The sequence below is a fragment of the Erythrolamprus reginae genome, chromosome 10 (assembly GCF_031021105.1).
Source record: "Erythrolamprus reginae isolate rEryReg1 chromosome 10, rEryReg1.hap1, whole genome shotgun sequence".
NCBI lineage: Eukaryota > Metazoa > Chordata > Lepidosauria > Squamata > Dipsadidae > Erythrolamprus > Erythrolamprus reginae.
In genome coordinates, this window is record NC_091959.1 from 11,339,384 (window position 1) to 11,361,765 (window position 22,382).

General features: G+C 42.3%; 1 protein-coding gene across 2 annotated transcripts in view; it reads left to right on the top strand.

Annotated features, from left to right (window-relative positions):
• Positions 1-1,952: 1,952 nt before the first annotated feature.
• Positions 1,953-22,382, top strand: part of TM6SF1 (transmembrane 6 superfamily member 1) — a 45,112-nt gene continuing 24,682 nt past the window's right edge. Inside the window, exons 1-3 of one of the 2 annotated variants that reach the window (XM_070761984.1) lie at positions 1,953-2,362; positions 13,902-14,005; positions 17,355-17,452. In XM_070761984.1, coding sequence (XP_070618085.1) covers positions 2,271-2,362; positions 13,902-14,005; positions 17,355-17,452 — 294 coding nt within the window. In that variant the 5' untranslated portion in view covers positions 1,953-2,270. The remainder of the gene's footprint in view (positions 2,363-13,901; positions 14,006-17,354; positions 17,453-22,382) is intronic. The other variant, XM_070761985.1, reaches the window with a different exon arrangement.

Consider the following 22,382-nt stretch of genomic DNA (forward strand, 5'->3'; position numbering starts at 1 on the left):
TGGAATCCATGTGCTGGAATTAAGATTTCAGGCCCATCCACTCGGCAGATTGCCCATTGGTCTGAAGAAAGAAGTCCACACAAGTTGCATGGCAAAACCTACAGTGATGTTGGGCCATGTCATGATGAGTCTGTAGTTGGCACAACACTGTCGTATGGTCCATAAAATCATTTGCTACAACATCCTTCCTGTCAATGACTACTTCAGCTTCAACTACAACAACACACGAACATACAATAGATACAGCTCATCTGTCTGGAACCCACACCGCATTTCGGACATAAACACTTTAGAAAATGTCCAGAGATACTTTACTAGAAATACTTTACTAGAAGAGTCCTGCACTCCTCTACCCACAACAGTATAGCTGTCTTTGGAGAGGGGTGGCATACAAATCTAATAAATTATTATTATTAATTATTATTATACCTTATGCAACTAGACTTACAATCCTAGGTTTAGAAAGCTTAGAACTATGTTGCCTTAAATAGGGCTTAGCATAGCCCATAAAATCACCTGCTACAATGTCCTTCCTGTCAACGACTACTTCAGCTTCAACCACAACAACACATGAACAACACAGATACAAACGTAAACTGCTCTAAACTCGACTGCAGGAAATATAACTTTAGTAAGCGAGTAGTTGATGCATGGAACTCACTATCAGACTCTGTATTATCTTCACCTAACCCCCAAAACTATACCCTTAGGCTATCCACTCTTGACCTCTTCTGATTCCTAAGAGGTCAGTAAAGGGCGTGCATAAGTGCACCAGCGTGCCTTCCGTCCCCTGTCCTAATGTTTCTCTCTTACTAGTATCATGTATATAAATATTGTTGTATCTTTGTATACCACCAATACGGACTTGAATGAATGAATGAATAGAGTTTAATGCAATGGATGAGGGTTTTTCCAAGGTGAAATTACAATAAAACTGTAACAAACTTTTACATGAAGTGTAAGGTTCCGATCTTAATCTCGTAAAGTTGATGCCTAAATTGGTTTTTGAAAAAGAGAAGATTGGATGAACATGTAATCACCATAAATAATCTCTGTCCTGTCTCTGTTGCCACTGTTCTCAGCTACCGTCTCCCTACAAAATGAATAAAAACTCCATTTGTAGGCTAACCTTGGATGGCGTCAAAATATACTGCTCAAAAAAAATAAAGTGAACACTCAAATAACACATCCTAGATTTGAATGTATGAAATATTCTCACTGAATACTTTGTTCTGTACAAAATTGAATGTGCACTACAGCCTGTGAAATTGATTGTCAATCCGTGTTGCTTCCTAAGTGGACAGTTTGATTTCACAGCAAAACAATTTACTATCAAACTATTTACTAAGTCTGCACTACTATTACTCCAATTTTTTTCCTCATCATTCCTATCACCCTTTTCCTCCAACGTATGACTGCATGACTGTAACTTGTTGCTTGTATCCTTAAGATTTTTATTAATATTGACTGTTTCCTCAATGCTTATTTGACCGCTATGACAATCATTAAGTGTTGTATCCCATGATTTTTGACAAATCTATCTTTTCTTTTATGTACCCTGAGAGCATAAGCACCAAGACAAATTCCTTGTGTGTCCAATCACACTTGGCCAATAACATTCTTATTCTTGTGTGTCTAATCACACTTGGCCAATAAAATTATATTCCCTCCCCACCCTTATATTTTTGTCTCTGTGTTACCCCCCATCTCGCATCTAGGAGCTCTTGTCTGAATCCTGGACAGCCCTATGCAAAGCTGGGCGCGCAATGCCTGAGTCAGCACCCCAATGTCTTAGGTTGCCTCACCGGTTGCCTATAGGTGGGTATTCCTGCCCAGAGACGGGCTGGGGGTGGGGGGAAGAGGAGGAGGGACCCCAGCAAACCCGCCCGCTTTTTCCTGATCTGATCGGGCGGCGGCGTTTCTCTGACCATGGGAGCTTTTGGGCACCCGCTCCGTTCCAAGAGGAGCGCACCGGGAGCGCATAAGGGCGCATCAGCTTGGCGAGAGCTCTGGAGAACCAGGCGGGGAGCCCTTCCCCACGCGTCCGTCGGTCGGCCGGGCTCCGAGCCGCAACGCCCGGAAGCCTAAACCGAAACGCATGGAGCAATTGGCCAGGCAAGCTCTGAAGCCCAGCGCCGGAGCCGGGAGCCGAATGCCGGCGGTGTAGCTTCTCCGAGTCCGGACAAGGAGGAGGAGAGGAAGAAGAGGAAGGAGGAAGAGGAAGAAGAGGAGGAGGAAGAAGACGAAGAAGAAGCTGGCCAATTGCTGGGATGAGCGCTTCGGCCGCCACCGGGGTCTTCGTCTTATCCCTCTGCGCCATCCCCGTCACCTACCTCTTCAACGCTTCGGCTGCCACCGGCAGGTGAGCCAAGGGTGGGCAGGTGCGCGGACGATTCCTCAACGCGCGCGCTGCCAAGCAGGGCTGGCCTCAGGTGGGAAAAAGGGGGTTCCCACCGAAGAAGAGGAAAGGGGGGCGCAGAAGTGGGCAAGAGCCTTTGGAGAGGCGCGCGTAAAAAGCGGAGCTGCGTCCCAGGTTTGGGAAAGCATTCAGGGTAAACTGGAGGCAGCGCCCCGTTTCTTTAGCCACAGCCAGGATGTGCACCCCAAAGACCGGGGGGGGGGGAGGAGGCGTTTTGCAAGATTGGGGAGAATTCGGGAGAGGGGGGAGATTTGCAGGAAGGTGCATTTGCGCCCGCGGGGGCATTGCTTCAGAGTCAAACCCTGATCCAGCTATGTGGCTGAGAGAATAAAGCAGTGTTTCCCAACCTTGTCCACTTGAAGATATTTGGACTTCAACTCCCAGAATTCCACAGCCAGTGAATGCTGGCTGGGGAATTCTGGGAGTTGAAGTCCAAATATCTTCAAGTGGACAAGGTTGGGAAACACTGGAATAAAGTACCATGGATTCGACTACTTAAGAATAAAGTACCATGGATTCGACTACTTCTGCTAAGGGAGGAGTAGAGGTGTTTGGGGTGGTTTTTTTGGCTGAAGTATGTATTGGGTTTTGGGGAAGGGGAGGGTAAGGGGTTGGAATAAATTAAACAGCATCAAGGACCCTGGCTTTTCTTCCCTACCTTCAACCGTTTGCCTTGGACAACTTTCCCCAAATGCTACAAGGGAGAATATTAAATCCCACTGGGTCTTTAAAAAAAACATTGGTATATAAACTTTAAAAAAATACAAAAAAGAAAATATGAACAAAATAGACATTATACAAAACAAAATTAAAAATCCACAAACAAAACATCTCCCCCCTTCTCTCTATCTCTTTATATTTCTTTCTTTCTTTCTATCTATCTATCTATCTATCTATCTATCTATCTATCTATCTATCTATCTATCTATCTATCTACCTACCTACCTACCTACCTACCTTTCTATCTATCTATCTATCTATCTATCTATCTATCTATCTATCTATCTATCTTTCTATCTATCTTTCTATCTATCTATCTATCTATCTATCTATCTATCTATCTATCTATCTATCTATCTATCTTTCTTTCTTTCTTTCTATCTTTCTATCTATCTATCTATCTATCTATCTATCTATCTATCTATCTATCTATCTATCTATCTATCTAGTATATATACGTACATTAACACCTTTAAGGTTATTTTATAGTACTGTACATATATTGACTCTTATTTTACACTTATTTACTATTCTATATATTTCTACTATCATTATGATTTCTATACACCTATGACTAGTATACAGTGTGTGTGTGTGTTTGTGTGTGTGTGTGTGTAACATAGTTTTGCTGATAATGAAAAGGAAGGGAGACTACTCTAGATCTCTCATATTATTATTACCTATAAAGCCCTACATGGCTCAGGGCCAGACTATTTACAGGACCGCTTCTCGCCACATACCTCCCAGAGACCAAGAAGAGCACACAGAGTTGGCCTCCTCCGGGTCCGGTCGACTAAGCAATGCAGGTTGGAGGGACTGCAAGGGAGGGCCTTCTTTGTGGCTGCTCCCGCTCTATGGAATCAACTCCCACCTCCCAATGTCTTACTGCTCCCACCCTACTGGCCTTCTGTAAGGCCATGAAGACCTGGCTTTGCCAACAGGACTGTGGGGGCCATAAATTAACAAGGAGTCGGGGTGGCGCAGCAGGTAGAGGGCTGTACTGCAGGCCACTGAAGCTGTCTGTAGGTCTGTAGGTCAGCGGTTCAAATCTCATCACCGGCTCAAGGTTGACTCAGCCTTCCATCCTTCCGAGGTGGGTAAAATGAGGACCCAGATTGTGGGGGGCAATATGCTGGCTCTGTTTTTAAAAAGTGCTATTGCTAATATGTTGTAAGCCGCCCTGAGTCTAAGGAGAAGGGTGGCATAAAAATCAAATAAATCAAATAAATAAAAAATAAACTGACATGGCCAAACAATATGAATGCTATGTATGCATGTAACTATGACTGTTTTAATTAATGGGTTCTTTGTATTGCGGGTTTTATAGTTTTAGATATTATATTCGACTTCTTTTTATTGTTTCTGTATTGATTTGTATTTATATTATTATTGTAAGCCACCCTGAGTCTTTTGGGGTTGGGTGGCATAGAAATCAATCAATCAATCAATCAATCAAATAAATAAATAGAGAGAGAGAGAGAGAGAGAGAGATATTTCTAAGTACTGATATAATACTATGTTATGTTCATTTGTCCTTACAATCCTAATCCTAATATTAATCCTAATGATTAATATATTATTTTATTTTCTTCTGGGTCTTTCAAATTGCATTTAAGTTCTTTTTTATTTTTCATTCATCATATTCAATAAACCACACTGGGCCAGACCATTTGTGTTCCCATCATGCTGAATTCAAATCCAACCCCCCACTTTTTAGAACAAAGGATAGAAAACTGCAGCCTAATTTGGGAACGAGACCAATTTATGTGCTCTCACGCAGAAGCACTTGAGCATAAGCCCAAAATAGCCCAACTTCGCACATAACTGTCACACATAACCAGGTGTGTACAAAGCACAGTTGCAAGGTGTTGCTTGCATCTCATGCCCTGCCACACCCCATCAAATTGCCTGGGAAAGGGAGGTTTGCTCAGGGCTAACTAACCCTTCATTAAAAGAATCAGATCTCTGCATTTGCAAAACGAAAAAGCACCACTTAAGTCATGAATAGACAGCACTGACAAGATTGACAGGGCCATAGACCCAGCCGGAGGGGTCAGAGGAAGGCATGGGGGTCATTCTATAGCATTCCCTGCTAAATTGGGGAGCATTCAGCCAGCCCACCAGGACTAAAAGACAGGATATGTTGCTGGGATGTACATCTGATGGGATCGCAAAAAGGACCTTCTCAGTGGTAGCCCCTTTCTTTGTGGAGCATCCTCTCCTCAATGTATGATTAGCCCCCAGCTTGTTACTTTTCCAAAAGGCCCTAAAAGTGTACAGTGGTACCTCTGCTTACGAACTTAATTCGTTCCGTGACCAGGTTCTTAAGTAGAAAAGTTTGTAAGAAGAAGCAATTTTTCCCACAGGAATCAATGTAAAAGCAAATAATGCGTGCAATTGGGGAAACCACAGAGAGGGTGGAGGTCCTGTTTCCTCCCAGGAGATTCCTAGAGAGGCCCCATGGAGGCTTCTCCCTGCCTTTTCCAGTTGTAGTTTTGGAGGCTCGGGTTTGTAAGTGGAAAATGGTTCTTGAGAAGAGGCAAAAAAATCTTGAACACCCGGTTCTTATCTAGAGAAGTTTGTAAGCAGAGGCGTTTGTAGGGTAAAGTTTTTGGGGCTAGATGATGATACTACAGAGTCTGCTAGTGAGTGCCATGCATCAACTACTTGGTTACTAAAGTCGCATTTCCTGCAATCAAGTTTAGAGCGGTTTACTTTAAGTTTGTATCTGTTTGTGTGCTCGTGTGTTGTTGTGGTTAAAGTTGAAGTAATCATTGACAGGAAGGACATTGTAGCAGGTGATTTTATGGGCTATGCTTAGATCGTGTTGAAGATGACGTAATCCTAAACTTTCAAAACCTAGGATCCTCTTATCCTTCCCTGAGTACCTCTAATCCATTTCATAATTAACACACAAGCAATTCAAGACCCTAACTTCACACCAATATCAGTGCTATTCTTAAACTTATATCTTTTCCCTTATCTGTATGTGTGTGTGTGTGTGTGTGTATCTACTGTTATTCTAATGCTGCCTTTTTATCTTGTACTTTTGTTAACTTTAATTTTTAATTTTCTTCCAAATCAATCGCTATCTCTTATCTTCCAGGCATATTCCTTATCTCTTGTACCTCTTAATTTTAGGCCTTACTCCTCCCTTACCTCAATTTATATCTTTACTCATCTTTACTCATCATTTTATTGTGAACCAGGGGTTAATTTGATTGTGTTGCTTGCTGCCATTGGGTGGAGCAGATGTTGTTATCAGATCAATCTGATTTGATATCCTTGACCACAGCCAAGTGCTGTCCTGTAATTTGCAAAGCAGTATTAACTCTAACCCCTGTTAGATATTTTAGAATAGCAATAGCATTTAGACTTATCTACCGCTTCACAGGGTGTTACAGCCTTCTCTAAGCAGTTTGCAGAGTGGAAGGATGCAAGGCTGAATTGAACTCCAGACTGTGGACAGAATCAGCTTGCACATAACAGATTTAAACTTTTATTTTATTTATTTATTTATTATTTAGATTTGTATGCCACCCCTCTCCGCAGACTCGGGGCGGCTAAACTTAATATTAACCGCTGTAAACTTGACTGTAAAAAATACGACTTCAGTAACCGAGTTGTCAAAGCGTGGAACTCATTACCGGACTCCATAGTGTCATTCCCGAATCCCCAACACTTTACCCTTAGATTATCCATGGTTGACCTATCGAGATTCCTAAGAGGTCAGTAAGGGGCGAGTACAAGTGCACTAGAGTGCCTTCCGTCCCCTGTCCTATTGCTCTCCTATATCTCCTATACCTTTCTTCTATTCCTATATCTCTTCTTCCATTCTTTCACTGATATGTTTTATTCCTATATCTTCTATTCTTTCTTAGATATATTTTACTATGAGTATATCCTCTATAACCTTCATTATGTATTTAACTATGTGTATACCCACTAAAAACCTCATTGTGTATTGGACAAAATCAATCAATCAATAAAAAAATAAAATAAATAAATATTGCATTCTTAACTCCTGCACCACCACGGCTCATATATAAGGGTCGCCCAGAAAGTAATGCACCACATTGGTTTTCTCAGCCTACAGTAATGGTACGAATGCAAAACTTTAAATATACGTTATTTGAATTGTCAGGAGTGCGTGTGTGTGTCAATTTTGCGTTTCTTCAGACAGCGTAGCTGCAGCAGTGTTTCAAAATGGCGTTTGTAAGTGACGTACGTTACAAGCCGCGTGTCGTTCTTCAATTTCTCACTGCAGAGAAAAAAACTGTTGGGAACATTTACAAATGTTTGTGTACAGTTTATGGAGAATCTGCAGTCGACAGAAGTACGGTTAGTCACTGGGCACAGAGGGCAAGGCCATTAGAAGATCGTTCAGCAGAGCTCTAAGATTTGCAGCGTTTAGGGCAGCCAGCCACGGCTGTCACACCTGAAAAGACGCAGCTGATGTTTGGGCCATTAAAGGATGCCATTCACGGAAGATATTTTTGAGAATGACGAAGAGGTGATTCACACAGTGCAGAAATGGCTTTGTGACCAGAACAAGGAGTGTTACTGACAGGGCATACACGCCCTTGTGTGTTGCTGGAGGAAGGCCATACAACAGGTTTACATGGAAAAATAGGGAGTGTAGAGTTGTTGTTGTTATTATTATTATTATTATTATTATTTATTAGATTTGTATGTATTATTATTATTATTTATTAGATTTGTATTATTATTTATTAGATTTGTATGAGTGTAGAAGAAACATCATTCTTGTGTGTAAGTTTCATTGTGTTCAATAAATAATTGTTGAAGACAAAATTGTGTAGCTTTGCTTTCTGGGCAACCCTCGTATATATGTATATGTGTGTATGTGTAACTACATTTATTCTTTTTATCTCAATGAATTGTGATTCCTATTTTTTATTTGATAACCTATGACCAAATAAAAAATTGAGTGGAAGTCCAGATATCTTCAAGTTGCCAAGGTTGGAAAATACTGCATTAAAATGCTGATTTTAATTGTAAGTCCCTCTTTGCTGTTGGCACCACGGGGAGAGGTTTTTATATTGTAGGTTTTTAATGTTGTAAGCCTCTCCAAGTGGCTTAGAGCCGGGGTGGTGCAGCAGGTAGAGTGCTGTACTGCAAGCCACTGAAGTTGACTGTAGATCTGTACGTCAGCGGTTCAAATCTCATCACTGGGCTACCAAACTTTTTACTACCACACCGGTTTCGTTGAGGATCGCAGCGGAGTCTCTTGGCAGGGCTCTGCCTCGAGACCCCTCCAACCCTCCCAGAGGTCGCCCCAGCGCGATCGGATCGAGTCCGGATGGCTCGATCCTAGAAAAGGGGATTCCCCTCTGCCCGGGGAGCCATCGCCGAGGCTCCGGGACAGAGGGTTCATCCTGCAGCTCTGGTGCAGGGAGCACCGGTCCTCCTCCAAGAGGACACGGCCATTGCGATCCCACCTAACCAGTGGGAAGCAAGAAACATCAAGAGAGTAAAAAGCAGAGAAACTGAACAACTCTAATTGAAAAAGGAATATTGCCAAAGAAGCTACAATTAAGGTAAAAAAAATTTTCTATGTTCCATGCTAAACAAGAAGTTTGAAAAACAAGAAAATTGAATCGGAGTTTAAACGAAGGCGAAAGAGAAAGTTGTTAAAACAACATTGTATCCAGGCGCGAATTAACAGCCGGAACTTATTCTAAGTTGACTGTAGATCTGTACGTCAGCGGTTCAAATCTCATCACCGGCTCAAGGTTGACTCAGCCTTCCATCCTTCCGAGGTGAGTAAAATGAGGACCTGGATTGTTGGGGGCAATAGGCTGGCTCTGTTAAAAAAAGTGCTATTGCTAACATGTTGTAAGCCGCCCCGAGTCTAAGGAGAAGGGCAGCATAAAAATTGAATAAATAAATAAAATAAAAGTGACCTGTATCTGAGTTGGGTGACCATCAGTGAAGGGCTACCAAACTTTTTACTACCACACCGTGGGCGTGGCTTATGCAGGACACCCTGCATTTTCTTTCAACATCTTTCAGTGCAAATTGGGTGCTTTGGGCTGGAGCTCCATTTTTGCCCGTCCCCCCCCGGTCCGGGCAGTAGCCCACCCCTGGTGACCATCTACGTTTATTTCATAATAATAATAATAATAAAACTTGCACAGAAAACCCTCCCCCACCCCACCCTCTTACAGTCATGGCCTTCCCCAGTCTGGCAGTCAGAAAGGCACTAATTTGGGGGAGGTATCTCTGCCATTCTCCCAGCTTATTTTGTTCACTTGTTTGGCTGTCTTCCGTCTGGGTGTCCTTTGCCCCTGGAACAATACCTGGCATTTGCACAGATTGTGTTTCAAGTTATATAAAGGTGGAGAGGGGGGGGACATGTTGAACAGGGTGTTGTTGATGTACAGTGATCCCTCGAGTTTCGCGATCTCGATCTTCGCGAAACGCTATATCGCGATTTTTCCACCGATGACGTCACTCTCCTCCTTCCTTTCTCATCTTTCTTTCTCTCTCTCTTTCTCTCTCTTGCTTCTTCCTCTCTCACACTCTCTTCCTCCCTCTCTCATCTCTTTCTTTCCTTCTCTCTCTTTCTCTATCTCTCCCCCTCTTGCTGGCGGGCGGCAGGCGGCAGGTGGGCGAGCGGGGGCATCAGCGAGGAGCCGGGGTTTCCCCTTTGCGTGGGCGGCTGGGAAACCCCGATCTTCGTCTGCTCGCTGCTGCTGCGCCGAGCAGATCAGCTGCTGGGCGGCCGAAGGAACCTTCCCTGGGTCTTCCCCCTCTTGCTGGCGGGCGGGCTAGCGGCGGGCATCAGCGAGGAGCCGGGGTTTCCCCTTTGCGTGGGCGGCCGGGAAGACCCAGGGAAGGTTCCTTCGGCCGCCCTGCAGCTGATCTGCTCGGTAGCGCAGCAGCAGCGAGGAGCCGAATCGGGTTTCCCCTTTGCGTGGGCGGCGGGGAACGCAAACTCCACCATCTACGCATGCGCGGCCATAGAAAAAAAGGGCGCGCACGCGCAGATGGTGTTTTTACTTCCGCAACCCTACATCCCGAAAAATCGATTATCGCGAGGGGTCTTGGAACGGAATCCTCGCGATAATAGAGGGATCACTGTAATGGCTTAGAAGGTACCCTGGAGTACCAACTCAAAGGGAAGTTTGGAGGAAAATTACAGACTGTGCAGAAATGAATAGATTGACTTTGAAACGGAAAGATAAACAGGACTCTGATTATTATAAAATTTGGGGGAAATTTTATGAGTGGATGGAAAATTAAAAGCTAAATAAATATTAGTACTTAGTTCTTCTGGGGAAAGATGAGATATGATCTTTATTTTATGTTTGGCATGTATGTGTTGTATGGTTTTAATTGTTGGGGTTTTATATACTTTTCTTATATATCTAATATTAAATTTGTTTACTGTTATATTGTTTTCATTATTGTTGTGAGCCGCCCCGAGTCTTCGGAGAGGGGCGGCATACAAATCTAATAAATTGAATTGAATTGAATTGAATTAAATATTGTTAGCCAGATGGCAGGATAAGACTTGGTGGTAGCACTATATAATGATACGACACAAATTCATTTATTAATAAGAATTTAAACATATAGAATTATCTAATAGAGTTCCTAATATATATGATATAGAATAGAATAGAATAGAATTTTATTGGCCAAGTGTGATTGGACATACAAGGAATTTGTCTTGGTGCATATGCTCTCAGCGTATATAAAAGAAAAAGATACATTTGTCAAGAATCATTAATATATAATATATATTTCTAATATAAATATATGATAAGAAGTACTTTTGTTCTGTTTTAGATATACATAGAACCTCTAGTAATTATTGGATGAGTTGATATTGAATTAATTAATCTAATGTAGAAATGAAAGTTTGAATTAATATGGGTACAAGATAGTTTGATATTGTTTATACTGATGTACAGTGATCCCCCGGTTATTGCGTTCCCGACCATTGCGAACAGGCTAATTTGCGATTTTTGAACCCGGAAGTCAAAACACCATCTGCGCATGCGTGCCCTTTTTTTCTATGGGCACGCATGCGTAGATGGCGCCGGGCAGATCAGCTGCTGGGCGGCTTCCCTAGGTCTTCCCCCTCTTGGCGGGCATCAGCGAGGAGTTTCCCCACCGCCCACGCAAACTCCTCGCTGCTGCCGCTTCGCTTGGGCCGCTTCCCAGCTGAGTACTCAGCTGGGAAGCGGCCCGAGCGAACGGCTTGTCCGCAGCCTGCCCACGCCGTTCGCTCCCCCTCTTGCTGGCGGGAGGGCGAGAAGCCCTCCCCAGCACCCGCTCGCCCGCCCTTCGCTGCTCGCCCGCCCTTCGCCCGGCCACCCGCCGTTCGCTTGCTGCTCACCCGGGTTCGGGGGGGGTGCTGGCAAGCCGCCCATGCCGGCGGCGACATTTTAAAACAGCCGCGCGGCTTTCCAATGAGTCCCGAAGACAAACGCGGAAGTTTGACGTTTGTCTTCGGGACTCATTGGAAAGCCGCGCGTCGCCGCCGGCATGGGCGGCTTCCTAGCAGCCCCCCAAACCCGGGTTGGGGGTCCGGGGGGGTGCTGGCAAGCCGCCCATGCCGGCGGCGACGTTTTAAAACAGGAACCCCAATCTTCGGCTCCTCGCTAGCGCTGCGGGAGTAAAAACACCATCTGCGCATGTTTTTACTTCCGCAGCGCTACTTCGCGAAAACCCAATCATTGCTAGGGGTCCTGGAACGGAACCCTCGCAATGATCGGGGGATCACCGGGGGATCACTGTAATGTAATTTTTCAATGTAAGGTGGGAAAAAGATTGCTGTTTTTTGAGGTTTTCGTTAATTTGATAATATTACATATAGAATGTTTTATATAATTGAAGAAAATAAGCCTCCCCTGATGAAAGAAAAAGAAACATTTTATATATGTTTTACTTTAAGCATGGTTTTAAATGTTTGTACTTATGTATTGTTTTTTATTCTATGTTGGGGGGAAATAAAATTTCTATTTGAAAAATAAAAAAAGAAGAACAAGGTACCTTGGGGAGGGCCAAGCCGGGCCAGGAACAAGAACAGGAAGGCGTTTTGGTCAACTTGCATAAGCTGGGCTGGTATTTTTAGAAGGTGCCCTCGGCGGCCTGCGTTGACGTGTTTTGGAAAGGGGCACAACAATAGCCAGCAGCTGCTTTCTCCAGAAGGAATGCCAGGGGTTTGTTTGTTAAGAGAGAAGCGGCAGGCTTGGCCTGAGCGAAAATGCTTCCTCCCCGGAGCCCAGGTTGCCCCCCAGTTCAGCAAAGAGAGACTTGCCGTCAAAATCAGCATCCTTTGTCCATAGTTCCTTAGTGCAGTGTTTCCCAACCTTGGCAACTTGAAGATATCTGGACTTCAACTCCCAGAATTCCCCAGCCATCATGGGGAATTCTGGGAGTTGAAGTCCAAATATATTCAAGTTGCCAAGGTTGGGAAACACTGCCTTAGTGCACTTCTTTGCCTTGCTGTAAATGCAGTGATGGGCTCCTACGGGTACGGTCAGATACGCAGAACCGGTAGAGAAATTTTGATTTTTAGATGCAAAATAAAAATATTCAGTTGGATTATTTAGGTCCATTAAACACGTTATCCTTTTAATCATCTTTACGGCATTTTTTTCTATGTATGTCTGTATAATTGTTTAAGTGTTTATATGTTGTGTTTTTAAACTATATATTTCAATAAAAATTATTTTTTAAAAAAGAAAGAAAGAAAATTTTTGATTTTTTTTACTTTTTTTCCCTTCTGGGCACTGTGATGCTCTGATGCTTCCTCCCAGGAGATTCCTAGAGAGGCCCCACAGAGACTTCTCCCCACCTTTTCTGCCCTTGTTTCCTCCCAGGAGATTCCTAGAGAGGCCCCACAGAGACTTCTCCCCACCTTTTCTGGCCTTGTTTCCTCCCAGGAGATTCCTAGAGAGGCCCCACGGAGACTTCTCCCCACCTTTTCTGGCCTTGTTTCCTCCCAGGAGATTCCGAGAGAGGCCCCACGGAGACTTCTCCCCACCTTTTCTGGCCCTGTTTCCTCCCAGGAGATTCCTAGAGAGGCCCCACGGAGACTTCTCCCCAGCTTTTCTGGCCTTGTTTCCTCCCAGGAGATTCCTAGAGAGGCCCCACGGAGGCTTCTCCCTGCCTTTTCTGGTTACAGTTTCAGAGGCTCGGATTTGTAAATGGAAAATGATTCTTGAGAAGAGGCAAAAAAAATCTTGAACACCCGGTTCTTATCTAAAAAGGTTCGTAAGTGGAGGCGTTCGTAGGTAGAGGTACCACTGCATGACAAAAATCCAACAGTACCGTTTTTGTGGCTCGTGGTTTCGGAAGAAGGAAAAGGAAGTGATTTGCATGTTTCTCACCAAAGTTTCACAGTTTCTTTAACCACTGACTCCCAGAAGGCATTTGTCAAAGAAAAAGACAGTTGTCATTATTTGTTTTGGGTCTCATTAGAAACATCTGAGGCTGCTTACAGTCCAATTTCGCAAAGCCAAAGATATGCAAAAAAATGATCCCACAGGGAAAATTATTCACCAGTCCAGATTTTCCATCACGGAACTATCAATAATGATTCGCCGTGCGCTTTGGGATGCTCGGAGCTACATAATTTGGAAGGGAAGAAAAGCACTGAGTGAAAATAGCATTTCTAAAAAACATTTCCGTTTTTATTTGAGGAAGTGAAAGGAAAAAAATAGGTTAAAGGTGACTTTCCCCCCCTTTTTTGGTTTCTCACTTTTGTTTTTATTTCCTGCAGCTCTTGGGTCATTGTAATCGCTGGGTTGTTGATTCTGGTCTTGGTGGGCTTGGCAGCTCGGTTTCTAGTGAAAAGGAGACCACCAAGCGATCCACTTTTCTATGGTACGTATCGGGTGCGTTGTAAACTGGAGTGGCAATTTTATTTTATTATTTTATTTTATTTTATTTTATTTTATTTTATTTTATTTTATTTTATTTTATTTTATTTTATTTTATTTTATTTTATTTTATTTTATTTTATTTTATTTTATTTTATTTTATTTTATTTTATTTTATTTTATTTTATTTTATTTTATTTTATTTTATTTTATTTTATTTTATTTTATTTATTATTTTATTTTATTTTATATTTTTATTTTTATTTTTATTTTTATTTTTATTTTTTATTTATATTTTTATTTATTTATTTACTTACTTACTTACTTACTTACTTACTTACTTACTTACTTACTTACTTACTTACTTACTTACTTATTTATTCCAATACACAATGAGGGTTTTAGTGGGTATATATCTATATGCACATAGTAAAATACATGATGAAGGTTATAGAGGAGATACTCATAGTAAAATATATCTAAGAAAGAATAGAAAAGAAGATATAGTGATAGAACATATCAATGAAAGAATAGAAGAAGAGATATAGGAATAGAAGAAAGGTATAGGAGATATAGGAGAGCAATAGGACAGGGGACGGAAGGCACTCTAGTGCACTTGTACTCGCCCCTAGAATCTAGAATTCAAACCCCATGGTAGTAAACCCTAATTTAAATACAGCCGCAATTGGCCCAATGTGCATGAATGATGATTCTCTATGTGGGGCTACCTTGGAAGAGTGTTCGGAAACTTCAAATCGTCGAAAATGCAGCCCCACGACCGGTTATGGGCCTTCCAAGGCATACCCTTATTCAGTAATGGGCAGCCAAAATGTTTACTGCCACACTGGGGGTGTGGCTTATTTTGTGGGTGTGGCTCGAAGGTCATGTGACTGAGCAGGAGTGGCTTGCCAGCCATGTGATCTGGTGGGAGTGGCTTGAACGATCACCATCGTTCAAGTGAACTGTCATTGCCGCACGATGCCTTTTCATCTCAGCTGTGGGCCGAGTGAGGGTTTCGTGAGGGGAAAAAGACCGCAGCCCAGACTGCTTCGGCGCGGTGCGGCTCTCCTGGCCTTGGGAGGTGACCGCGTGAGGCTGGAGAGGAGCCGGGCAGGAGAGAGGGAAGCTCTTCCAAGGCCAGGAAGGAGGAAAGAGGAAAAAAGCAAGGAGCGCAGACACAGCAGCAGCAGCAGGGGAAAAAAGTAGAGCCGAGCTGAGACCGGTAATCCCGGAAGTTACTGCTGCCGGTCAGCTGGAGATGTGCATGCAGCTTCATTTCCACCTGTGGAACTGCACTCCACCCCGTCCTGTCTGCTGCCCACCCCTTCCCTTATTTCTCCATCACTCCACGGACTGCATTGGCTTCATGCGTGGGAAGCAAAATCTCATGAGCGGGACACACACGCACGTGACTTTGGTAATTTTTTTGCTTCTGCGCATGCACAGAGGCAAAAAAATTCATCAAAATCTCACACACACGCGCATGTCTTCGCACAGGATTTTGCTTCCTGCGCATGCACAGAAGCAAATTCTCGCTGGGACACACCCACGCACCCACAGCAGAAGCAAAGCTTTGTGTGCAGCCTACCAGTAGTGGCGGAATCGGGAATGCGACCCTGATCTGAACATGTAAAGTCTGTGAAAAATAAAAAAAGCAGCAATAGAAAGCGCTCAGGCAGTAATAGTTTTGGGTTGTTAAGATGCGACAAAATGGACAATGCAAAATTGGTATAGGTACATGGTGGACCATATTCAATTTGAAATTATGGATAAAAGGATGAATTCGGATAATGAAACTGAGTTGGGACAACTGATGGGACGGTGGGACAAGGTAAGACGATATATGACGAGCAGAATCCGAGACCAAGCTACAAGAAATAAATTGGAATCACTCTATAATATGTAAACAGATATATTGCTCTTGGGTCAAGTGGACTATACAAGAAACACCCCCGATTTGGTGGTGGGGAATGTGTGTGTGTCTGGGTGGTGGGCACATTTCACTATGCACTGTTTTATGTTGTGTGTAATATAAATTTGTTAAAAATTAATTAAAATAATAATAATAATAACATCTAAAGTCTGTGAACGTTTCCAGATGGTTGCAGAAAAACAACGAAGCGGCGGAAGTGATGTGCCGGTGCCTGGAGGCTGTTGGGGCCTGGATGGGTGTCAACAGACTCAAGCTCAACCCGGATAAGACGGAGTGGCTGTGGGTTTTGCCTCCCAAGGACAATTCCATCTGTCCGTCCATTACCCTGGGGGGGGAATTATTGACCCCCTCAGAGAGGGTCCGCAACTTGGGCGTCCTCCTCGATCCACAGCTCACATTAGAAAAACATCTCTCAGCTGTGGCGAGGGGGGCGTTTGCCCAGGTTCGCCTGGTGCACCAGTTGCGGCCCTATCTGGACCGGGACTCACTGCTCACAGTCACTCATGCCCTCATCACCTCGAGGTTCGACTACTGTAATGCTCTCTACATGGGGCTACCTTTGAAAAGTGTTCGGAAACTTCAGATCGTGCAGAATGCAGCTGCGAGAGCAGTCATGGGCTTACCTAGGTATGCCCATGTTTCTCCATCACTCCGCAGTCTGCATTGGCTGCCGATCAATTTCCGGTCACAATTCAAAGTGTTGGTTATGACCTTTAAAGCCCTTCATGGCACTGGACCAGAATATCTCCGAGACCGCCTACTGCCGCACGAATCCCAGCGACCGATTAGGTCCCACAGAGTGGGCCTTCTCCGGGTCCCGTCAACTAAACAATGTCGGTTGGCGGGCCCCAGGGGAAGAGCCTTCTCTGTGGCGGCACCGGCCCTATGGAACCAACTCCCCCTGGAGATTAGGATTGCCCCTACTCTTCCTGCCTTCCGTAAACTCCTTAAAACCCACCTTTGTCGTCAGGCATGGGGGAATTGAAACATCTCCCCCTGGGCATGTTTAATTTATATATGGTATGCGTGTGTATATGTCCGTTAGTATATGGGGTCTTTTAAATCTTTAAACATTTTAAAAACTGTTGGATTATTTATGATTTGTTGTTACATGTTGTGAGCCGCCCCGAGTCTTCGGAGAGGGGCGGCATACAAATCGAATAAATAATAATAATAATAATAATAATAACTTGTGCAGAGATAAATTTGAAAGTATTATTATTATTATTATTATTATTATTATTATTAGTAGTAGTAGTAATAATAATAATATTATTAATTAGATTTGTATGCTGCCCCTCTCCGAGGACTCGGAGTCTTGAAGTGTTAAAATGTTTTGAAAAGGCCTGTGGTTTCATTTGTAATTTTTTAAAAAATGCTTTCTCCTCCCACCCCTTGTCTTCCCCTGGTTTTGCTGTAGTTTACGCCGTGTTTGCTTTCACCAGCATCGTGAATCTAATCATTGGGATGGAACACGATGGGATAATTGACGGATTCATGACTTATTACTTGAAAGAGGTAAATAATTATGGATCATTAGCGGTGGAGAAAGTGAGTAGACAGCTGGGAGCCACGGTGGCGCAGCGGGTAGAATGCAGTATTGCATTGTATTGGATAAGAGGTCTTGAAAAAAGAGGATGGGTAAGAGCTAGAGAAATATTTTAATGTAATAATAATAATAATAGAACTATCCACTTAGGGAAGGATTTAGAGGTTGGATGGGAAGTAGAAAGGAAGGAGAGAAAGGTTAGAGATTGGACAAAGATTAGAGAGAAGGAGGAAGGAGAAGGGAAGGGTAGTAGTAGATGGAGGGAGAAGGAGTAAGAAAGTAGGTAGTAGAGACAGAATAGCCTCCTGAGATAGGAGGGAAGTAATAATAATAATAATAATAATAATAATAATAATAATAACAACAACAACAACAACAGAGTTGGAAGGGACCTTGGAGGTCTTCTAGTCCAACCCTAGAGGTTACGTAGTGAAGTTGTATGTGTGTTAATGAATAACAACAACAACAACAACAACAACAACAGAGTTGGAAGTGACCTTGGAGGTTTTCTAGTCCAACCACCTGCTTGGGCAGAAGACCCTTCAGACAGACGGTTATCTAACGTCTGAAAAACTTCCAGTGTTGGAGCATTCACAACTTCTGGAGGCAAGCTGTTCCACGGATGAATTGTTCTAACTGTCAAAGACATTTCTCCTTAGTTCTAAGTTGCTTCTCTCCTTGTTTAGTTTCCACCCATTGCTTCTTGTTCTACCCTCAGGTGCTTTGGAGAATAGCTTGATTCCCTCTTCTTTGTGGCAACCCCTGAGATATTGGAAGACTGCTATCATGTCTCCCCTAGCTTTCATTAAACTAGCCAAGTGGAGAGAAGAACGTTGGATACAGATGAAATAATATAAAGCTAACCTGGAATGTGATCTACTTTATTGTATTTGGATAGATAGATAGATAGATAGATAGATAGATAGATAGATAGATAGATAGATAGATAGATAGATGATAGATAGATAGATAGATAGATAGATGATAGATAGATAGATAGATAGATAGATGATAGATAGATAGATAGATAGATAGATGATAGATAGATAGATAGATAGATAGATAGATGATAGATAGATAGATGATAAATAGATAGATAGATAATAAGATGGATTGAAGGTATATAAAGTTGTATAGATGAGAGAGAGATAGATAGATAGATAGATAGATAGATAGATAGATAGATAGATAGATGATAGATAGATAGATAATAAGATGTATTGAAGGTATATAAAGTTGTATAGATGATAGATAGATAGATAGATGATAGATAGATAGATAGATAGATAGATAGATAGATAATAAGATGTATTGAAGGTATATAAAGTTGTATAGATGATAGATAGATAGATGATAGATAGATAGATAGATGATAGATAGACAGATGATAGATAGATAGATAGATAGATAATAAGATGTATTGAAGGTATATAAAGTTGTATAGATGATAGATAGATAGATAGATAGATAGATAGATAGATAGATAGATAGATAGATAGATAGATAGATAGATAGATAATAAGATGTATTGAAGGTATATAAGGTTGTATATGCAATGTGGGGAGAAAAATAATTTTAAAAATTGGGAGGGAAATAGAATGCAGTCTCGCAGGCTGACTCTGCCCACTGCCAGGTGTTCGATCTGGATGAAGCCCAGAGCTGATTCAGCCTTCCACCCTTCCGAGGTACTGGTCAAATGAGGTACCCAGATTGTTGGGGGCAAGATGCTGATTCTTCACCCGCTTAGAGAGGGATGTAAAGCACCGTGAAAGGGTATATCAGCCTAAGTGCCATTGTCTATTTTCTCCTGGAATACTCGAATGGAAAGTGTCGAGGTTTGCAAGAACTGTGCAAAAGATCATTCCTTTCTACATCCTCCAATGCTGGTGTGTTGGAGTCTTGCCAACGGACGCTGAGAATTTTACGATGGGGAAGCAAACCGCAATCACCACCAGCTGCAGATCCTCAGAAGTGCAGGCTTAGGATTTATTTATTTATTTTTTTATTTATTCTTTGTCCAATGTACAATACATTTTGAAGAGAATAGGCATTAAGTAATATATATAACGATAGAAAGTAAAAAGAAGAGAAGTAGATGGGAGGGAGAGAATATATATGATATAAGAGATAAGGAAAGAATACTGTATATATGATATATATATATATATATATATATATATTATATATATGTATATATAGAGAGATAAGGAGAGAATATATATGATAAATGAGATAAGGAAAGACAATTGCACAGGAGACGATAGGCACATCAGTGCACTTATATACGCCCCTTACTGGCCTCTTAGGAACCTGGAGAGGTCAATCGTGGAGAGTCTAAGGGAGAAGTGTTGGGGGTTGGGAGTTGACACTATTGAGTCCGGTAATGAGTTCCACGCTTCGACAACTCGATTGTTAAAGTCATATTTTTTACAGTCAAGTTTGGAGCGGTTAATATTAAGTTTGAATCTGTTGTGTGCTCTTGTGTTGTTGCGGTTGACGCTGAAGTAGTCGTTGACTGGAAGGACGTTGCAGCATATGATCTTGTGGGCAATACTTAAATCGTGTTCTAAGGATAGATAGTCTATTTTCGTAGGGTATTCTGATTCGAGTGGAGGAGTGAAGGGCTCTTCTGGTGAAATATCTTTGGACGTTTTCGATAGTGTTGATGTCTGAGATGTGGTGTGGGTTCCAGACAGATGAGCTGTATTCGAGAATGGGTCTGGCATAGGTTTTGTAGGCTTTAGTCAGTAGTGTGAGATTGCCAGAGCAGAAGCTACGTAGGATCAGGTTAACAACTCTTATTGGGGAAGATTGCAGGAAAGAACAATGGACTTCTATAACTTAATCTTACATTTGAAGGGACCAGAAAGTGCACAACTCATATTTTTTGGGTGGGTGGGGTGGGTTGTGATCCTAAATCCCTTAAACCGGCGATTGGATCACGTGCGGTTTGCATGTTCTGATTTTACGATCTCCTTCCTGCTTACAAGTTTGAGGCTTTCAAGCTGGCCGTACGTGATGCTAATGACTCACAAAAAAGGTCAAAACTACATCAAGAGCACAAATATTTCCTCCCTTTGCACAGACTTTGTCCAAAGGTGACAGTCCACGAATTGAACAACAGCGTTCTCCTGTTTCACTCAGAGCAATACACAGCTTCAAGATAGAAACATAGAAGACTGACGGCAGAAAAAGACCTCATGGTCCATCTAGTCTGCCCTTATACTATTCCCTGTATTTTATTTTACAATGGATATGTGTTTATCCCAGGCATGTTTAAATTCAGTTACTGTGGATTTACCAACCCCGCCTGCTGGAAGTTTGTTCCAAGGATCTACTACTCTTTCAGTGAGATAATATTTTCTCACGTTGCTTTTGATCTTTCCCCCGACTAACTTCAGATTGTGTCCCCTTGTTCTTCTGTTCACTTTCCTATTAAAAACACTTCCCTCCTGAACCTTATTTAACCCTTTAACATATTTAAATGTTTCGATCATGTCCCCCCTTTTCCTTCTGTCCTCCAGACTATACAGATTGAGTTCATGAAGTCTTTCCTGATACGTTTTATGCTTAAGACCTTCCACCATTCTTGTAGCCCGTCTTTGGACCCATTCAATTTTGTCAATATCTTTTTGTAGGTGAGGTCTTCAGAACTGAACACAGTACTCCAAATGTGGTCTCACCAGCGCTCTATATAAGGGGATCACAATCTCCCTCTTCCTGCTTGTTATACCTCTAGCTATGCAGCCAAGCATCCTATTTGTTTTTCCTACTGCCCAACCACACTGCTCACCCATTTTGAGTCAGAAATCACTACCCCTAAATCTTTCTCTTCTGAAGTTTTTGCTAACACAGAACTGCCAATGCAATACTCAGATTGAGGATTCCTTTTCCCCAAGTCAGTGTTCCCTCTAATTTTTTTTTTTGGGGGGGGGGGGGCGGAAAAGTATAGTGTCTGAGCGGCATTCCCTTCGGGACTGGGCGGCACAGAAATATTAAATAAATAAGTAAGTAAGTAAGTAAGTAAGTAAGTAAGTAAATAAAAAACAAACAAACAAACAAACAAACAAACAAATAAAAAACCCACCCTGTTTTGCCTCAGAGAATTTCAAAATAAAATACTGTACTGTGTGTCTATAACAGTGAGCTCATAATAGGGCAACTCTATCAATATCAAAATGCCACTTAAATAATTGAGCTAGTTTCAAACTAGATTTTGATTTTCTTTCTCTCTTCCGTACTCCCATTCTTTTTCTTTCTCTTTTCCTTCCTCTCTTTTTTCTATCTGTTTCTCTCTCTTCCTCTCTCTCTCCTTCCCTCTCACTCTTTCCCTCTCGGTTTCTGGGCAGGTTTGGAAAACTCTGAGTTGAAGATGATTTTTAAGTGAGCAATTGCTCACTGCTCAGCTTAGAGGGAACTATGCCCCAAGTGCATTATTTTACATTTGGAAACATTAAACTGCAGTTTCCATTGCTTTGACCATTTATCTAGATACAATTTCTCGAGGGCTAGCAACACCCCTCGTTTCATTTGCATTCGTTTCTATTCTTAACCTCTTTTCCACCAAGTTGCTCCGAACGACTCTTCCGTTTACAAAGCACAGAAGACTTTTTCTCCTTACCATCAGCAGGAAATTAGATTCAACAATGAGAAAGTAGCCGGATTCGTAGGATAAACAGTGAACTAGTTTATGCCTCGGAGCATTGTATGAGTCCAATGTTTACCATGGAGCCTGTTGGCAACCCTGATTTATTGGGTTGTTAATCACAGTTGAGCATGGTGGATAGCATATTTATTAGGCCCTGGTGGCTTTGAACAAGCTTTGCATGGAAATTTAAAATTGGAATTAGTTTTTTTTTTTAAATCTGTATCACACATGACACATTGAATGCAAAACTT